This window comes from Hyperoodon ampullatus (genome assembly GCF_949752795.1).
Source record: "Hyperoodon ampullatus genome assembly, chromosome: 2".
NCBI classification, from domain to species: domain Eukaryota; kingdom Metazoa; phylum Chordata; class Mammalia; order Artiodactyla; family Ziphiidae; genus Hyperoodon; species Hyperoodon ampullatus.
In genome coordinates, this window is record NC_136915.1 from 115,231,366 (window position 1) to 115,249,580 (window position 18,215).

The 18,215-nt window shown below is 55.2% G+C and overlaps 1 protein-coding gene across 3 annotated transcripts; it reads right to left on the minus strand.

Moving 5' to 3' along the window:
• Positions 1 to 556: 556 nt before the first annotated feature.
• On the minus strand, positions 557 to 13,750 carry MEF2D (myocyte enhancer factor 2D; the record flags this gene model as incomplete). Of its 3 annotated transcripts, XM_079728435.1 has the most annotated exons (11): positions 557 to 683; positions 1,010 to 1,316; positions 1,790 to 2,012; positions 5,966 to 6,095; positions 7,361 to 7,381; positions 7,896 to 8,086; positions 9,748 to 9,804; positions 10,023 to 10,233; positions 11,282 to 11,419; positions 12,880 to 13,083; positions 13,697 to 13,750. In XM_079728435.1, the coding sequence occupies 11 exons, from the start codon at positions 13,748 to 13,750 to the stop codon at positions 672 to 674; spliced, it is 1,548 nt and encodes a 515-aa protein (XP_079584561.1). The 3 variants fall into 3 exon arrangements, with proteins under 3 accessions (XP_079584561.1, XP_079584562.1, XP_079584563.1); XM_079728436.1 differs by lacking the exons at positions 557 to 683; positions 11,282 to 11,419 and adding an exon at positions 11,090 to 11,224 and having other exon boundaries at positions 1,001 to 1,316; XM_079728437.1 differs by lacking the exons at positions 557 to 683; positions 11,282 to 11,419 and having other exon boundaries at positions 1,001 to 1,316.
• Positions 13,751 to 18,215: the final 4,465 nt, after the last annotated feature.

Here is an 18,215-nt window from a genome sequence, read left to right on the forward strand (position 1 = left end):
CCTCGGCCAGCACCCGCACACCCTGGAGGTGCAGATCACACAAGAATCAGTTGAGAGCGTGTGGTGTGTGTGCAGGGGCCTCTGGGGCCCAGGCTCGGGTAGTCTGCCCCATGTGCCTGTGGCCACAGGAAGAGCCGAGAAGCAGAGACCTTCTTCAGAACCTCTGCCTCACTTTCCCCCTGAAACACAAAACCACCCATGAGGCTGACTTTGGGGTTTCAGTCTATTGTAAGGGGTTTTTGTTGTTTGGTAGTTTTTGGTTATTTCCCTCTGTCTGGGGGATGGGGTGGGAGGGCCCCGCATGCAGGGCTCGGCACCTGTCCTTTCCCAAGGCCTGTCGGGCCCCCCACCCCCTCCTGCAGCATATGTGTACAACGTGCAAAGTGTCCCCCCCTTCCCGCAAAAAAGAGCCCCCCAGCCAGTGAAACTGGTGGGGGGTGCAGAAAGAGGGGATGGGAGCATCCCCCTCTCCAAAGCGAGAATCCAAATTAAAAAAAATATAATAATAATAATAATAATATAATAATTATACACAAATGTAACCGTCAACAGGACACGGAGCACAAGAAAGGAAGTGGGGGTCGAGCGGGAGGAGCCCAGGACAGGGAGGGGTGGGCGGTGAGATTGTCAACTCTTCATCAGGGAGGCTGAGAGGAGGGGAGTGGGAACCGTCACTTTAATGTCTGTGAAGAGAGGAGATGGAGAAGGGGGTGTGAGGGCATGGCCCAGGCTACGGGGTATGTGCCCCCCACGTCCCTCTCCCAGTAGGGCCAGGATTCTAGTGGCAGGGCCAGCTCTGAGGGGAGGAAGTCATCGAGCAGAAGGACTGATGCTGGAGGGAGGGGAGATGGGCCTTTGGCAGGGGTGAAAGGGTGTCGGTGCTGCCCCATAAGGGCTGATGGAAGGGCTAGCTGGCCACCTCTTAGGTGGGAGATGAGACAGGCTGGGGGCATATGGGCCAGTCCCTGGGTGTAGCAGACGGCAGACTGGAGGGGTGATGCTACAGTACCCAAGTATCGAGCCGCATCCTCTTCACAGCTGAGCCCTCAGCCTCAGGCTCTGGGGCTGGGCGCAGCAGGCCCAGTGTGGGCCCGAAGTCTCCCCGTCCATCATCCCGGTCCCCCGTCTCATAGGAGGCCCCGGCCGGGCTGCTGAGACTGTCGCCAGGCTCAGGGCGGGTAGCCGGAAACACAGCTGGAGGGGGAGGCGCAGGGCTGCGCTCACGGCTTGGGGACACTGGTTCCGACTTGATGCTGATGTGGGGGTGGGTGGTGACTGTGAGGGCAGCACCCACATGGGGCAAGGGGCTGCCGGGGCTGGAGACAGGCAGTGGGCATGGAGGACAGGGGGCAGAAATAGAGGAGGGGAGGGACAGAAAAAGTGATGGGAGGTCACACGACAGGGAGCGAGAGAGGACGGAAAGTGAGAGGATGGGGGTTGGGGGTGGGGTGAGGCAAGTGGATGGAGACAGAGGCAGCAGAAGAGAGAGAGGGCCAAGTGAAGGGAAAAGAAGGAGAAGTCACATGAGTTGTCTTTCCATCCCATGTCGTCTTCTGCAGAGCCGGGAGGGCCCCACACCCCACCCCAAGCCCGGGCTGGCTGGGGAAAAGGCTCAGGATGGCTCTCCCAGGCCTTGACAGGGGACTCCAGGGCTATCACTTAGTGGCTTACGTGCTGTCCACTGATGACAGACAACCTCAGAGGGATCTCAGCTCTCAAGAGGCCCCTCCTCTTCCCACCCCTCAGCTCCCCCTTCCCCAACACTGGCGGGGCATCCCCTGGGACTCACATTAGGTTGCTGAGGGACACGGGGACCAGGTGGGGCTGCTGCTGAGGTGGCGGCTGGGGCTGCTGGGGAGGCTGGGGCTGCGGCTGCGGCTGGGGCTGCGGCTGCGGCTGGGGCTGCGGTGGCTGCGGCGGCTGCTGCCAGGCGGTGACACTGCCTAGCGACAGCCCCCCAGGCGAACTGAAGGCCGGTAAGGAGGAGAGCTCTGCACTGGTCAACTGGTAATCTGTATGGGATGGGGAAGAAAGTGCGGGTGAGCTTCTTGCAGTGGGAGAGAGGACCGAGGCTCCCATGGGGGAGCCGCCTCCAGGACTATCAGGGTGGGGGGAGTTGTTAACAACAGATGTGAATAATCAAATAAGCCTGTACAAATTCAGTGAAGATGGCACTCAAAGCAACGCAAATCTTAATAACCACGAGGTGCTGTTTTTTAACAGGATGCAAAGAGAGGTGGTTTTTTAAAATAGTGTTTAAAATTTTTTTTTTTTAAACCGTGTGTAGGTATCACTTTTAGAATGTCAATTTTAAAAAGGAAGGTGAGGGACTTCCCTGGTGGCGCAGTGGTTAAGAATCCGCCTGCCAAGGCAGGGGACACGGGTTCCAGCCCTGGTCCGGGAAGATCCCACATGCCGCGGAGCAGCTAAGCCCGCGTGCCACAACTACTGAGCCCGCGTGCCACAACTACTGAGCCCGCGCGCCACAACTACTGAAGCCCGCGCGCCTAGAGTCCATGCTCCGCAACAAGAGAAGCCACCGCAGTGAGAAGCCCGCACACCGCAACGAAGAGTAGCCCCCGCTCACTGCAACTAGAGAAAGCCCGCGCACGGCAGCGAAGACCCAAAGCAGGCAAAATTAAAAATATAAATAAATAAATTTTAAAAAAATAAAAAGGAAGGGGAAAAAAGGTAGGTAGGGAAGGTCTAACATATGTCTAATTGTCATCTCTTCAACTGCCAAGTCTTCAAGAGCCTTTCTGAGATTAGAAGGGAATGGCGGGAAATGCTAGGTGAATGGCGCATCTGAAGCAAATGACTGTAACTACCATTCCACCTTCCTCAAAGTCCCTGAGTCTCCTGAAGACTGTCAACACATAAAACAGGTAGGAATAGGTAGCAGCAAGCGTTCGGGCTGCTGTGCCCACAAACACAGAGGACGCACATCTGCCGCCCAGAAGGGCCTACAGAGCAGAGGGGCTGTGAGCGAAACAGGCCTGCGGTGCAACTGGCCAAGGTTCTGGTGGATTTCCCCATGAGGTGGCACTCGTTGTTTTCAAAATTTCTGTCTTAATGAAGAAACTGCGATGTTTACACTGTCACAGAACAAACAGAACCATGAAATGTTTCACAATTTACACAGCTCTGTTATGTTTCATGCTGCAGCCTGTTTGGGACACTTTAGAAAATGCCTTCCCTGAGGAACACAGGCCGACTGCACCGTGGTGTGATGAGGAGGGCACACCTGCCAGTCTTCCCAATGCTACACCACTTGCTCCTACTTGAGGGGCCATCTGCTCCAGCCCTCTGTCTTTACGCAGGGAAGACAGGATTATCTGTGCAACAGAACGGTAAGGTGAAGGGCATGAGCGATGGGGTCAAACTTCCTGGCCACCTCCACTTACAGTCCATGCGACCTTCGGCGAGTTACTTAGTCTGTCCATAAACTGGAGGCAATAATCCTGCCTGCATCACTCAGCTGCTATGAGGACTGAGCACGTTAATACACGTGAAGTATGTAGAACAGTGTCTGGCATATGATAAATAATCAAAAGATTTACCTGCTGTTATTATTAATTTACAAATGGGGCGACTTGCAGCCTTAAGTTTGAGGAACTCTCCCCAGGTCACAGAGAAAGCCAATGGCAGAGCTAAGACACGACCCCAGGCTTCTTTTATTACCTTTAAATCTCACTCTATAGATGGTCCACGCTTGCCTCTGGTCTCATAACAATGTTAAGTAGCCAGGAGTTTTGAGATGCTTACATTTAAAAAGCAGACCAAGGGCAGACAGGGGCCCCTAGGACCAACTATTTACAGCATTCATTTTACAAACAAGGAAACCAACCCTGAACAGTGCAGTGTTGCCCGATGTCCCCCAGCCAGTGCATGGCAGGGACTCAAACCCCCGTCTTGCACTTTCCCACCACACTCCAGCCCTGTCTACCTGGAGATCTGGCTCCCCAGCAGGCCCCTCGGTCTTCTCCTAGAGTGACCAAGCCAGACCTCTGCAGCCAGTGTCAACAAGGGGCCAGGTGTGTCCCTTATCCATGATACTACCATAGGCAGATCACCCCCGGCCAGAACTTGGACTGGGGCCAAGCACTGTAAATAGTGAACAACTAAACAGCAATGCGTTCATTGGGGATTTGTTTATATACGTAGGGTCACCTGAAAACACCTGCTGTTTAAACCGAGGTCTGCTTAACTACTCCTGCAGCAAGAGGAACTGGAGCCCTTGGTTTCTGAGAGGATGTGAGAAAGCCCAAACACTTCCCAGCAGGGCTCCAACGGCAGGCCCAGGGTCAGAATCTGCTTTCACACCAGACTGTCAAATAGAGTCTAAAGTCTGGTCTTGCTGAGCGCCTGTCGCAGGTTCACTGACACCCACTAACCTGCCTCCTGCTTCACAGAGACTGGCGGAGGACCTGAGAAGATGGCAGGAAACCACCACCATGGGATTCCCAAATAAACAGCAGCTCCTGAAAAGTGGCCTGTGCTGCCCTCTACCAACCGCCCCCGCTGGTAGGGCTAGAAGGGCCTCAGAGACCTCCTGTCCACCCACAACTCACAGATGAGAACTCCTACTGGCCCCCGAAGGTGCGGCCATCTGAAGCAGTCCTCTCTGAAGCTGCCCAAGGACATGATAACTTGGGAGTGGGTACACACACGGGAGCACACACAAGGGACAAGGGACTTCACAAGACACCTAGGTGATAAAATCTGGACACCGACCCACATGCCAGGGTCTGGCCTCTCAACACGAGGCAGTTCCTCCAGCTCTCTTACCTGCCCCAAAGGGCTTTCCCACACACAGGGTTGGGTTCTGGATTTTTACACACAGGGAAGAGGTGGGATTTTGTGGGTATTTGTACTGGTGTCTGGGACCTACCTAGCATGGTTCAACTCTGGAATGTGGGCTTGGGGAGTGGGTAGTTTAGGGGTCTTTTGGTCTAGTCTGATCTCACCACAGAACAGCCCTGATGCAAGCCATTCACAGGTGAGAAAAGCTGGGGAACATCAGAAGCCTCTTCAGTGGGAGAAACAGACCAGGTTCCCAGCCACATCGATGCTCTGAAACAAGGTGACAAGGCATTTCCGCACTGGGAATTCCTTCCTGACACAGCAGCTTGGAATGCAGGCAAGGATGGCTGAAAATGTCACAGACTGTTCCTGGGAGGGTGTGAGTGGGTGACAGAGGCCAGGACAGCCCTGGGGACCCAGGACGGCCCAAGCACTGGGTGTCCTTTCTGGATTTTTCTACCCAGAGGTCTCTCCCATGTCTCCAAGTGACTCTTCACCTTCAGATCCCCTCCCCCACCTTCATCAGACCTCCTCCTCCCTTTCCCCCTCATCATTCCACCAAGCCAACATCAGGGTGAGAGACCCCCTTCTTCCTCCTCCGCCCCGCCCTGGAGTCCCTACTTGGCTTTCCCAGGAAGCTGGATCAATCTTCCTGACCATGCTTCCTCTCGGGTCTCCTCAGCCTCCCTGTCTCTCTCTGTCTGTCTGTCTCTCTCATTCCTTCATTATTCTCCTCCAGGAAGCCTTGCTGACCTCGGCATGCTCCCCTCCCCACTCCCCGACCCTGGTCAGCCCGAGTCACCCAGCTGCTCAACCCACCTCAGATGGGAGCTCCCCAAGGACAGGTCTTTCCCTCTCCATTAGCTCCCATTTAAAAATAAGGGATACTCATACCCACTTAAATTTGATTTTCAGACAAAACAATGAATAATTTTTGCACAAGTATGTCTTTGAGACAGTTCCAGTAACACCATCACCATGTGAATGGCATCCGATGTTACTATTTGCTAAATCTGGCAACCTTAATTAGGTAGGGGCTACCCCAAATCAATGGCCCTCCTCAGACTGGGGCATCCCCCAGAGAATACCTCGTGTTCCTTCTCTGGTCCCTCCTGTGCCCCAAGGCCAAGTGCACACAGCTACATGTCACATGAACACTCACCTGTGTTGTAGGCGGTGGGCATGGAAGAGAAGGGGAGGCCCTGGCTGAGTAAACTCGGTGTTGCCACGGAAACCACTGGGGTGGTGAGCGAGTGGGTAGACTGGGAGACCCCAAGGCGCTGGGCATTGTTCTGCAGGAGAAAAGAGTCTGTCAAGAGGTGGAAAATGGGAGGGCTGCTTTACCCAGGCCCCCCATTCCAAGGACAAGCTGGGGTCCCTGAATCTCAAGGCCCAGGAGGGATGCCTCAGCATGGAGGCCCCGCAGACACACAAACACACACTGGTGCATTCACAGAGACACTGAGATCCATGGAGACATGCACATACAGTTTCACTGATGCCTACACACATGCGAAAAGGAAAGTACATATGCTGGCCCTGGGGCCCCAACACCAGCCATGGGCCCTGTCTCCATTCTTCTCCTGGTTAGTCCCCCTAGAGTCTACCCTCCATCCGTCACACTGCAGCACACGCCCTGGTAGAAGTGTGCTGGCATCTGTAAGGGGAATGCAGGGCCTGGCGTGGCGTGTGCCTGCGTGTACGCACACACGTGTGTGGGGCTGTCAGCTCCATCTGCCGCTGAGTCACTTGTTTATTCCAACTCCACGCTGGGGCCGTAACTGCCGCCGTGTTGGCCGCCAAAGCCTGCCTGCCTTTTCCAGCCTCTCTGGCCTCCCGTCAGGGAGTTCGGGAGGGAGGAGCCCCCGCCCCACTCCTGGCTGAGGGTGAGGATGTAAGCGTGTATATGTGTGACAGAGGAAGAGCGCTGCGTATGCCTCTGAGTGTCTGTAAGACAGGCTGCGTGCAGGAGGGAGCACCAGGAGAGAGGGAAGCAGGGAAGCCCCTGACCAAGGACAACTCTGGCCTTGCCTTGGGCCTCAGCTTTCCCTAGAAAACCGACTTTCCTGTCCGGCTGGCATCCCTCCTAAGGAGGTCCCTGTCCTGGGTGGGCATGAGTAGAGTCAGAGGGCAAGCGCAGTCCAACCCTCAGTCCAAGGGCCTAACCCAGGCACCCAGGGATACACTGAGATGGGACCTCTGAGGCCTGAGGCAGGCCCACTCCACTGGCGCACGTGCACGCGTGCGCACACACGCACATGCACACACACACACACACACGAAGATGTGTCTGCATGAACGCAACATCCCATGAAAACATCCACGGACACTCAGGTACCTACATATGCATTGAACCCCTCGCCCCCACCCCGTTCATCTCTCCATCCCACTTGGCAGTGAGCATAGCTCTTGGCAAATAACCAGATAAACAAACACCACACACTACACACACAGGCGAAAGGACAAAGGCACACACATACTCCATGCTGGGGGATCGCAGAGCAATGGGCTAACCCAGAATTTAAAGCCACAGCAAACATCTCATAACCTCACTTACCAGATCTAAATGGTCCTCAGTCTGGGAGCAGAAATAAAACCAAGGGGATGGTTCAGTCTCTGGCCCCTGCCCTCCCCTCACGCCCCTGCCCCCACAGCCATGCCGTCTACCTCTTTGCGTCAGAGCACGATGGCTCTCCAGCCTAGAAGGGCAGAGCTCTTCACTGTCCTGACTGACTTCCAGAAGATGCTATATCCCAATGCCCACCAGTTGGGATATCCTCACAGCCTAATCCTCATCCCTCTGCTGTAAAGGCAGATGCCTCTGATCATCCTCCTATCATCATCAGGGAACCTTTTCTCCCACCTCCTGTCCCTTTTTACTGCCCTTGAGACTGGTACTTCCGTGTTCCAACCTCTTGTAAGGCCCTTCGGGAAGGAAGAGCTCATAAAAAGCCACGATTCCACGATCTCTCTAGGGAAGTCCTAACTGCTGATTCTCTCTCCTGCTAGAGGTCGGCTCTGTCCTCCCACCCTACTGCTCCCCACTCTCCCATTCCCCAGCCCCTGGCCCTCGTTCCAGACACCCCACTCACCAAATGATGCATTAACCCCTTTCCTCCCTGGGAAGTGATGACCCTCAGGTCAGGCTTGCGGCTGGGGGCTCCAAGCTGGGCGCTGTGGGTGGGTGGGGGCGGAGACTTGGCAGGGATGACCTTGTTTAGGCTGTTGCCATTGGCCACAGGGAGAAGGCCAGGGGAAGCCCGGGCACTGACGTAGCCATTCCCTGGAAAGGTGAAGAGATGAGGGTAAAAGGAAAAACATGGACCCACCACTTAGCCCTGTTAACTGCTCCCAAACCAATACTCCTGTCACCCAGAACTTCTCAAAGCCATGTTCAGACTTTGAGTGGCTACTGAGTTCTCTCATTTTCCCCTAAAACCACCCTGGTCTTGGGAGTAAGGGGAGAACACTCCTTACTCCTCAATCATCAGGTTCATCCCCCTGCCTCTAAGCTACACGTGATGGGACTGGGTAGTAGGAGCTGGTCTCCAACGAAAGGAAGTCCAGCATCTGCCCCCAACTGGGCCCATAATGACGCAGGTTGGAGAAGGGTGGCAGCCTGGACGTTGAGACTCAGTGTGGATCCCGGTCACGAGGGCAAATCAACCACTCAGACTGCTCCCCTCGCCTTGAGCTCGGGATGCTGTGATTTGGATAAGCACGTGACAAGATGCCTGTAGCTCTGGGAAAAAGACGAGCCATTCACTTGCAGCGCTGGTGTTACTGGAACTGGGGGACTGATGACATGGGGGACTGATGACATAGCTGCCACCAAAATTAGACTGGTAATAACAAGCAGAATAACCATCTTTTACATTTGTTCCACACTCCATAACCAACACAGGGCCTTCACACGCGTATCATCGTATTTAACCCTCACACTAACCCTGCAAGACGGACAGGACGTGTATCATTAGCCCTACTTACAGACGAGGAAACACCTGCCAACCGCTGGCTGGGAGAGGTGCGATGACCTCTCCAGGGCCACGCAACCACTTTCTACGTGTTGCGCTTGAGGGCCTAGAAGTATCACCGTTCCCTTAAGGTCTGCAGGCACTTCACTGGACCTTTCCTTGGAGAGGGAGGGGTATTCACCCATTCCCCCCATTTCCTGCCCCCTTACACAACTGCTGCCAAGGAGGTAGTACATGGTTCCTGGGGCCAAGCTGGGGAACTCTAAAACCCAGAGATGTGGGGGTGACCAACGTCAGAAGTATCACCTTGCCCTCTGCCCTGAGAGCACACTGCTTCCCTGGAAGTGTGTGGCTGCCTCCATCCCAATTCCCAGATCACTCTGGGAATGGCAGGAATGTTGGGGTGACGTCAATGGTGACATTCGAAGTCATAGTCACCAGCCGGACAACGGCACAGGGCAGGAGGGGCTGTCAGCTGCTGGGGGGGCGGGGTGGCATGGAGCGAGCAGCCTTTCTTCTGTGGTTCACAGACGTGTGCTTACAAGTGCACATCTAATGTCTGGATATTTCCATAAGAGTGAGAAAATGTCCGTACGTGTGTAAGTGCGTGTGAGTCTGCGCCTCTTATCTGTCGACATTGTCAGATATTCGTATCTTCCAGATCCCAACCAGACGCCCCCCCCTACTGAACTGGAAAAATCTGGAACCTCTCTTCCAACTAGAAATGTTGGTCAGTTCTCAGAGTTTTCCCAGAATTCCCTGAGCCTACATCTCTGCCAATCATCCACACCAATCACTGCTACAGACAAAAAAAATCCAGGGGCTTAAAAATCCTCAGACACTACATCCAGCTCAGGCCCTGGGATCTTCCTCTCCCCTAATCTAGGTCACTCTCAGTCCCTGGAACACCTGAGGCCACTGAGCAGGCAGACCCTGGCCCTCCCCCAGGCAGAAGGGCAGCTTTACTCACCGACAGGGCTGGGGCAGGCTCCGTTAGCACTGTTGAGGTCCCCCCCCAGCATGGCCCCTGGAGGAAAAAGAGAACCATAAGCCGACAGGACACCCTCTTCCAGAGTGAGTCCTGGGAACTGGACTCACTGGGAGTCACAGTCCCTTCCCTCTGGAATCACATACGTGGGAGAGTGCTGTGGCGGGTGAAGGGCAACAGTCACTGTGGAAAATGGAATCCCAAAGTCTCACCACACCTCACTGCCACGTCACCTACCCACCTATCAGATCACTTACCTGCGCTGGCTGGCCGCTGGGGCAGGCCGGGAGACACACTGTTCCTCTGTAGTGCTGGCTGCTGGGGGGACAGGAGCCGTGGGTCCGTGAGGGATGACGTCACCAGGGAAGGGGTGACCAGGGAGCCGCTGGGATTGCTGAACTGCAGTGAGCTCTGATTGGACACGGGCACCGTGACGGGCATGGCAAAGTTGGGGGCCGGGACAGCTGACTAGACAGAAGATGGAGAGGCAGGGTCAGGCCAGGGTGATCCCTTACCCTGGACTCACTTTGCCTGGGAGGGCAGGCCAGGGTTCCTCTAGCCTCTGGGCTGTGCGTCCTTGGGCCAGAAGCTCCATCTCTCTGCTCTGGAACCCCCTGGAGTCATGCCTGCCACTCCCACCAAGGAAGTATGCTGGCTGGAGTGCTTTGGGATCCAGCTCTGGCCCAGAGAATGAGAAGGCGGCTCTGCTCACTGCAGAGAGACCCAGGGACACCTGGAACCCCCCTAGCGGAGGTGGGTTAGTCCTCAGCCAGGCAGGACACACAGAGAGCAGGTTAGAGGCCCTGAGTACAGACCCAAACTCACACACACAGCTGTTAAGGATGAGCGCGTGGGTCGGGGCGTCACCTCACTTGTCGTCTCTCATCCGTCTGCCTGCTGCAGAGGGCGTTCACCCACCTCACTGCCTTCCCCTTCAGCAGGAGTCTCTGCCTCCCCTTGACAGTGCTATTGAGTAGCTTGGGCTGGGGGTGTCAGAGCAGGCCCAAAGGGGCCTCTCCCCAAAACAAATCTGGACAAAGAGCACATTCTCTACTTTCCTGTCATCTAAGGGTCTCAGGTCATCTACATACTTCTTGCTGGTGAGGGGGACACTCCAGGCCTCTCCCGGCTTATGCTCCATCCAAGATGAGTCTCAGCAAGGGTCACGGGTTTATCATGACCAACGTCAGAGGTTCCTCAGTGGTCACCAACAGCCCCAGCATGGCTCAGAGCAGAACATCCATCAGAGGCAGCCGAGGGCCGGGGCGGGGCGCGAAGCCACACCATGCACCACAGGGAGGCTCTCCTCCATGCGACTACTCACGGCCAGTCTATAACTCTGCATCATTTTATCAAACTCCTCGTCTATCTTTTTATATTTCTCCTCCGTCTGGGGGGTCAGGGCAAACACCTCGTCCACCTCAGGGCTCTCACATTCCCTGTGCTTCTTGTGCAGCGCCTGGGGGGGAAGGGGCCGGAAGGGGGGGCCAACAGAGAGAGAGTGAGTGGGGCTCACCCCATAGCGCCGGAAGAGCCCGTCGAGCTCCTCGCTGGCGCGCCGGTACTTGTCCTCCAGCAGGGGGCTCTGTTCCAGCGAGTCCTCCCCGTCGGGCTCCGGGCTGTCGCAGCCGTTGAAGCCCTTCTTCCTCAGGGTCTGTAACCGCACCACTACCGTCAGCAGGGGTGAGGGTCCTCCCAGTCCCGACCCCCCACCACCACCGCCTCCCTGGCGTTCCTTCCAGCCCTTCCCTAAAACTCTCTTACTAGGGCACTGTGTGACTGTGTGGTTGGTGGGGGAGGCATCAGAATACAGGGTCACGTGGAAGGTGGGCCTAACCCAGGGAATGCAGCCGGCACAGGGACACGTGCTTCCAAGGTGACAGGTGGGGTGGGGGGTTTCTGGGGGATGAGCTGAGGGGCTGGTGCCCTGAGCCAGCCTGTGCCTGTCTACCCTTAGGTGAGCCCCAGCCAGAAGGCACAGAGCGCTCTCCAGCGCAAGGCAGTCAGGGCTGACTTTGCCCGGCTCAATTCCTGGGCTCTGCTTAAAAGAAGAAGGGGAAAGAGAAATCGAAATGGAGACAGAGAGGTAGAAGAATAAGAGGGAGAAAGACAAAACATTTCTTTGCATTTACTGAGTTTCTACCATGTACCGCCTTGTATGCTGTCCTCGAGCAAAGGCCACACTTTCTCCCATGCACCCACACAAAGTAGGGGATGCACACCTGGTAGCGTGGAGGAGACCCCAAAGCTGACCTCTCCATGCTCAAAACATCCTCACAGATGCTTGTTTTGTCTTGAAAATGAATGTGAATTTTACATTCTAGTCTAGAGTAAATCTGTTTTCTCTAATATAAAAATAAAGGAATTTCTTCCACATCTGTGGAGTGGAAGTCTCACTCCAGGAAGGCAGGCCTGTGGCTTCCCAGGCACCCTTCTTCATCGGCACAGGTCCCGTACCCCCAGTGTGAGAAGCAGGAACTGGGCTGTCTCATTCAATTCACACAACGCCCTTCAAAGCAGGCACTGGCCCCATTTCGTGGAGGTGGGCACCAAGGCTCTGGGAAGCGAAACCACCTGCCCAAGGCCACACAGCCAGTAAAGGCCAGAGCTGGATTCCAAAGCCCACGTCCTTTCATGGTTTACAATGTCAGCTCTCTTTGAAACAGAAAATAAAGCCACAGGGACCCACAAAGGGACAGAGACAGAGCAGCAGAGATGGAAACAAAGAGGGAGACAGAGAAAGGAAGAGTCAGATGCAGGAGCATATCAAAAGATGGAGAAGGAAGGAGAGAGAGAGAGAGAATTTGAGAGCAGACAGAGCAGAGGTGTCACGTTGTGCCTGACAGACATGAAGAAAGAGGCTCAGAGAGGGCTGGGGTGGGACTGGGCTGGGTGGGCAGCCCCATCTGACATCTACCTCACTGCCCTCCTTCCTTCTCGGGCCCGGGGTTTGTAGAAGAGGATGTGGGTTTATATGTGTGTGCGCACAGGTGAGGGGGCTTCAAGGGGCAGGTGTACATGCGTGTGTGCACGGAGAGGTCCAAGTGTGCATGCTGCAATGGGCGCGTGGTGTGCAGTTGCAGGCGGGGGTGGGGTCCGCGTGCGTGGGCCCACCTCGATGATGTCGGCGTTGGTGCGGCTCTCATGCGGCTCATTGTACTCCGTGTACTTGAGCAGCACCTTGTCCATGTCCGTGCTGGCGTACTGGAACAGCTTGTTGGAGTGGTTGAAGATGATGAGCGCGATCTCGCAGTCACAGAGCACGCTCAGCTCGTACGCCTTCTTCATCAGCCCGAACTTCCTCTTGGTGAATGTCACCTGTAGGTGGGCGTGTGGGCGGCCAGGTCTGGCTCAGTCAAGGTCTGCCCAGGAGTCCCACCTACAGGAAGCTGGACATAGCCAGCCCCTGCCTCAGGGTAACCCTGCTCTCAGGAGCCCCTGGTCTGGGCAAGGAACAGGCCAGCACCCCTCTGCCAACACATGGCCAAGACACAGCCCAGGGCCAATTCACTGAAAGCAGAGAAATCCAGATGGACAGAACTCCACACCTCTGTGCTGTGGGCTATAAACAGGTTAGGGAGGGAGAACAGAAGAGCTTCCAGGCTCTTCCCTTGGGGTAGGAGGAGGGGAAGGATTCATCTTTGGAAAGGGGAAGTGCCTGGGTGCGGCCTGAGGTTTGCATATTGCATATGGCAGGGGCTCAGGTCTGCCTGGTTGCAGCAGCAGATGAGTCTTGGGGTTCTGGGATACAGGGTCCTAAGAGCTGCAGGGAGGTGGGGATTCCTCTTCTCCCAACTCAGCCCTTGCCCTTCCATAACACTCCAGAGCCCCCTTCTTCCGGGAAGCCTTCTCGGAGTGGTTGGAAGTGGAGTGGAGGCAGAGGCCAGCTCCCTGCCCTCATCCACTCCGTGAAGCTCCCGGATCCCCTCACCTGTCGGTTCCGCTCATCGGTGATTCGCTGGATCTGAATCTTTTTCCTCCCCATCTTTTCCGGGGATCTTCAGTGCCGGGGAGGGGAGGGGATTGCTGGGTGGCGGGTCTCGGCACACCTTACACTGTGCTCATGAACAGTCTCGGACCAGCACTCAGTTCATGGTCTGCAGGACACCTTCTGCACAGCCTCCTGGGTGGGGAGGGTCACAAGAGGACTGTCAGCCCTGGTAACCCTCAGGCCTGCTCCTTTGGCACATGGGCCAGCCTCACAGCACCCCTGTGAGAGGCTGGCAGCATCTGAGTCCCATCCACAAACTAAGGAAATGGTGGCGACCTGAGGTGATGGCATGCCACAGCCAGGCACAAGCTGGAATTCACTCAGGGCCCAGGACTCTGCTCCAGGCTCCTTCCACACCATCACTGCTGCCCTCAGGTTCTAGGTCCGACAGAACACAATCAGGGAGCTCCCTGGCTCCTAAGGGTCTGGGTCTTAGAGAACATCCCACCCCCTTACTTCTCCCCAGAGCCCACCAGGAGCAGAGACACCTGGGCTCGCCAGCTGCCCCGCTGGCCTAGGATGGTGGCTCCCATACGGAGCCTGGTGCAGAGAACGTGCCGAGTGAACACCCGCCGAGGCTGTGAACAGCTAGCCCGGTGTACCTGCTGCCAGAATGGGAGTGTGTCTGCACCCCTGGCTCAAGAATATACCAGAGCAGGTCTAGAGCAGTGGTCCTCATACCAGACTCATGGAACCCTGGAGCCTGGAGTCCCAAAGTAGGGCTTGGGCTGCAGAACTCCTATCTCCCTTTAACCAGGGCTCCTCTACACCAACCTGTTTTACTCAGTGGGCCTTGACCTAAATCTCTGCTTTGAAGAAAGGATTCTGCTGCTTTAAATCAACCAACCAACCAACCAACCAACCAACCACCCCTCTACACCAGAGGTCAGTAAATTTTTTCTTTAAAAAGCCAAATAGGGACCTCCCTGGCGGTCCAGTGGTAAAGAATCCGCCTTCCAATGCAGGGGACGTTGGTTTGATCCCTGGTTGGGGAACTAAGATCCCACATGCCGCGGGGCAACTAAGCCCTCGCGCCACAACTACTGAGCTCACGCACCTCAACTAGAGAGCCCGCGTGCCACAACGAAGAGCCCACGTGCTCTGGAGCCCACACGCCACAACGAAAGATCCCACGTGCCGCAACTAAGACCCGTTGCAGCAAAAAATAATAATAATAGGTAAATAAATATTTAAAAAAAAGAAGCCAAATAGTAAGTATTTCAGGTTTTGCAGGCCATACCATCTCTGTTGTAACTACTCAACTCTGCCACTGCAGCATGAAAGCAGCTGTAGACAACACATTTAAAAGAACGAGTGTGGCTGTGCCCCCAATAACACTAGATTTATAAGAACAGGCATGGCCAGATTTGGCCCATGGGTCACAGTTTGCCAACTCCTGCTCTAGAGGAGTGGGGCATGCCTAGAACCCAAGCTCAGTCTAAGAGCACTGCCTCCCAACCTTGCTCAACTCAGAGCATGTAGAGAAAATATAGAACCAGTGCCAGACAGGAAAGAGGCTGCTGGCAGCTAGGGGGACACAGGCACCAGGTGGAAGGATCCTTGTCTCAGTACACCTATAAACCCATCATGGCCCCCTGGTTGAAGAGCTCCAATTAAAGAGCCAGGAAGGGAAACGGAGGCCCTGCACTGTACAGCGTGAGGTACCACAGGATGGAAGGAGGCACAGGGATGGCAGCCCAGCCTGAGCCAGAAAAGGTGCATGCTCTCAGGTGTGGGTAGCACCTAAACAGGCTGGGTGAGCCCCCGGGGACCGGAAGGGCCCAGGATGGAGGCACAAGATGACCCCAGGGCCCTTCTCGCCCTGTGATTCCAGAGATGGAATAGTGGGAGATGGTGGAAAGGGGCAGTAGGCATGGGACCCACGCTCTCTAAAGCCACTCTGATAGGGTCCTGGGAGGAGCCCAGACCGCAGAAGCCCAGCCCTCCTCTCCAGAGTTCCCCTTCCACAGAGTCCCTGCCAGAGGGCCCACTACAGAGTCCAGGAAGGTGGGCTCTCACCTCCCCACAACCAACCTGGGCAGAGGGTAGGTGTTTGACGACAGAGACACCTGTAATTAGGAACCCTCTCCCCAGCCCCCGTTTCCAGTGGCTGCTGAGTTTCTCTAGCCTTTACACATCCACTCAACCGTGGGCCCCAAGGTTCCATAGTAGATGCCAAAGTTCAGCCTTGGCATCTTGGCCATAGAGGGAAGGAGAGAGGGAAGGCAGGGAATCTATGGACTTGGGAGGAGCCAGGAATATCCCTCCCCACCCTTTCCTATTACCAGGACTTTCCCTCAGGCATTCCCTAGCCCAGCTGGAAAGAGAGCTTCTGCTCTGTCCAGGTAGCTTCAGAAAACAATGTAGCCCCCTCCCCACTCCTAGAAGGACCCTCCACACCTCCCTCTCTCTCCCCAGGGAGAAATCTTCAAACCCTCTTCCCCTCATCCTTATCCTCGAGGTGCTCCATGGGCCTTGGGCCTCCTACTGTCCACCCTCACACATGCCCTAGGACATCACCATCACCAGCCCAGCCAACCCTGAGTTGGCTGAGCAGATATCTGGACCCAGAACCAGCTCCAGCCACCCCATCCCTCGCCTGTGACCCCGATCTCTGCCAAACACGCCACTGCAAAGGCTCCAGCCCGAGGAGTTCAGCTGCCCTGCCTCCCAGTGCAATCCAAAGGCTGTATTTTCCAGAGTTGCAGTGGTACGGGTTTGGCAGAGAAGCGGGGAGGGCACGCACTGAGGGCAAAGGGAGGGCTGAGAAGAGGCCTTTTCTTTTTTTTCCTTTTCTTTTTTTAATTTTTCAAGAAGGCGGCTTTTTTTTTTTTTTTTTTTGCGCTACGCGGGCCTCTCACTGTTGTGGCCTCTCCCGTTGCGGAGCACAGGCTCTGGACACGCAGGCTCAGCGGCCATGGCTCACGGGCCTAGCCGCTCCGCGGCATGTGGGATCTTCCCGGACCGGGGCATAAACCCGCATCCCCTGCATCGGCAGGCGGACTCTCAACCACTGCGCCACCAGGGAAGCCCAAGAAGAAGGCTTTTTAAATGGGATTCTCTGGCCTGGCCTTGAAAACTCCAATCTAGACTGGCAAGTGCAGTCACCATCACCCTCCTCTGGCTCACAGTATCCACCTTTCATCCCTCTCCCATTTTACTATCTCCTCCTCGCCACCTTTTGTTCATCAGCAAATTTTTGCTGAGAGGTAACCTCTACCAGTTTATGGCCAATGCTATCTCTTCCCTGAAGTTGGGAGAGATCCCTCTCTTTGCTCTCACGATCCTCAGAAAAGTCATTCCTACAATCTAACTTCATTCCTTTGGTTCTCCCAAGATTATTGATTCTCAAGAGTATTTTGTTCTTTTCTTTCTAGCACTTATCATGATTGTAAATAATTACAGTTCTGTGCTTCTATTTAATGCCTGGCTCCCCTACGAGACTGAAGTTTCATGAGGGCAGGAACCACATCTGTATACTTCACCACTCTATCCCCCGTAAGGATGAGCTTGGGAAATGTCTGTTGAAAGAAAGAAAGGATTGTTTCATCGCTGTGACCCTGTGAGAGGTCCTTCTTCTGGTCTAACTTCTGTTGCAGGACCAGCTCCTCCCACTCTATCCTCTGTGGAGAAGAACTCTTCCTCTCCCAGCTGCGCCGGCAGCTTGCCTGTTTGGACGCCACCTACCCTCCAACTACCACTGCTACTCCAGTCCTCAACCCTCCCTACCCTCAGCTTGGTTGGTACAGAGGGTGAGACTCTAAAGTCTTCTAAGGAGCAGCCCTGAGTACATGGAGATGGAGAGAACTGGGTTGCTTAGGCAACTGTCACCTGGCAACCAGCTCCCTGGCTGATCTCCTACACCACCACCCCCACCCCCGCCTCATGCTGGGGGAGCTGGGATGCTAGAGGGATCAGGGCTGAGAAGACAGGGAAGCCACAGAGACCCATTGAACATCCTCTGACAGAGCAAAGTCAGGGTTAAAAAGACCAGGCCTCATCTATACCCAGTAGCCCAAAGCACTTTTTATGATTCCACGTTCCCATGGCGCCTTCCCCATTGCCACTCCTACCTCTGTGCCAACACTGCCAGAGGAGAGATGCCCCTACCTTGGGCAGTCCTTCCTCCTATCTAACCAGGAGCCTTCCTACAAAGCAGGCTCAGTCTGTACTCATCTCTTTCCCCTTCTGCTATCCATTCAACACTGTTGCAATCTTGGAAAGCTTGGGGGCAAGAATGGTAAGGGCAAGAACTCAGCCCTTACTTTGGAAAAGGGGGTGGCTGGGACCTGGGTGGGCACATGAACCCTAAACTGACCCTATCCAAGGTATGGAGGCCTATCTTGTCCAAGCTTCCCTCCTATCCAATTAGGGAGATTTTAATGAACACCTGGACCTCCTTAATTAGCTCTCTTCCTAATTACCTAACCAACTGCCAGGAGCCAGAGGCCTGGGCATC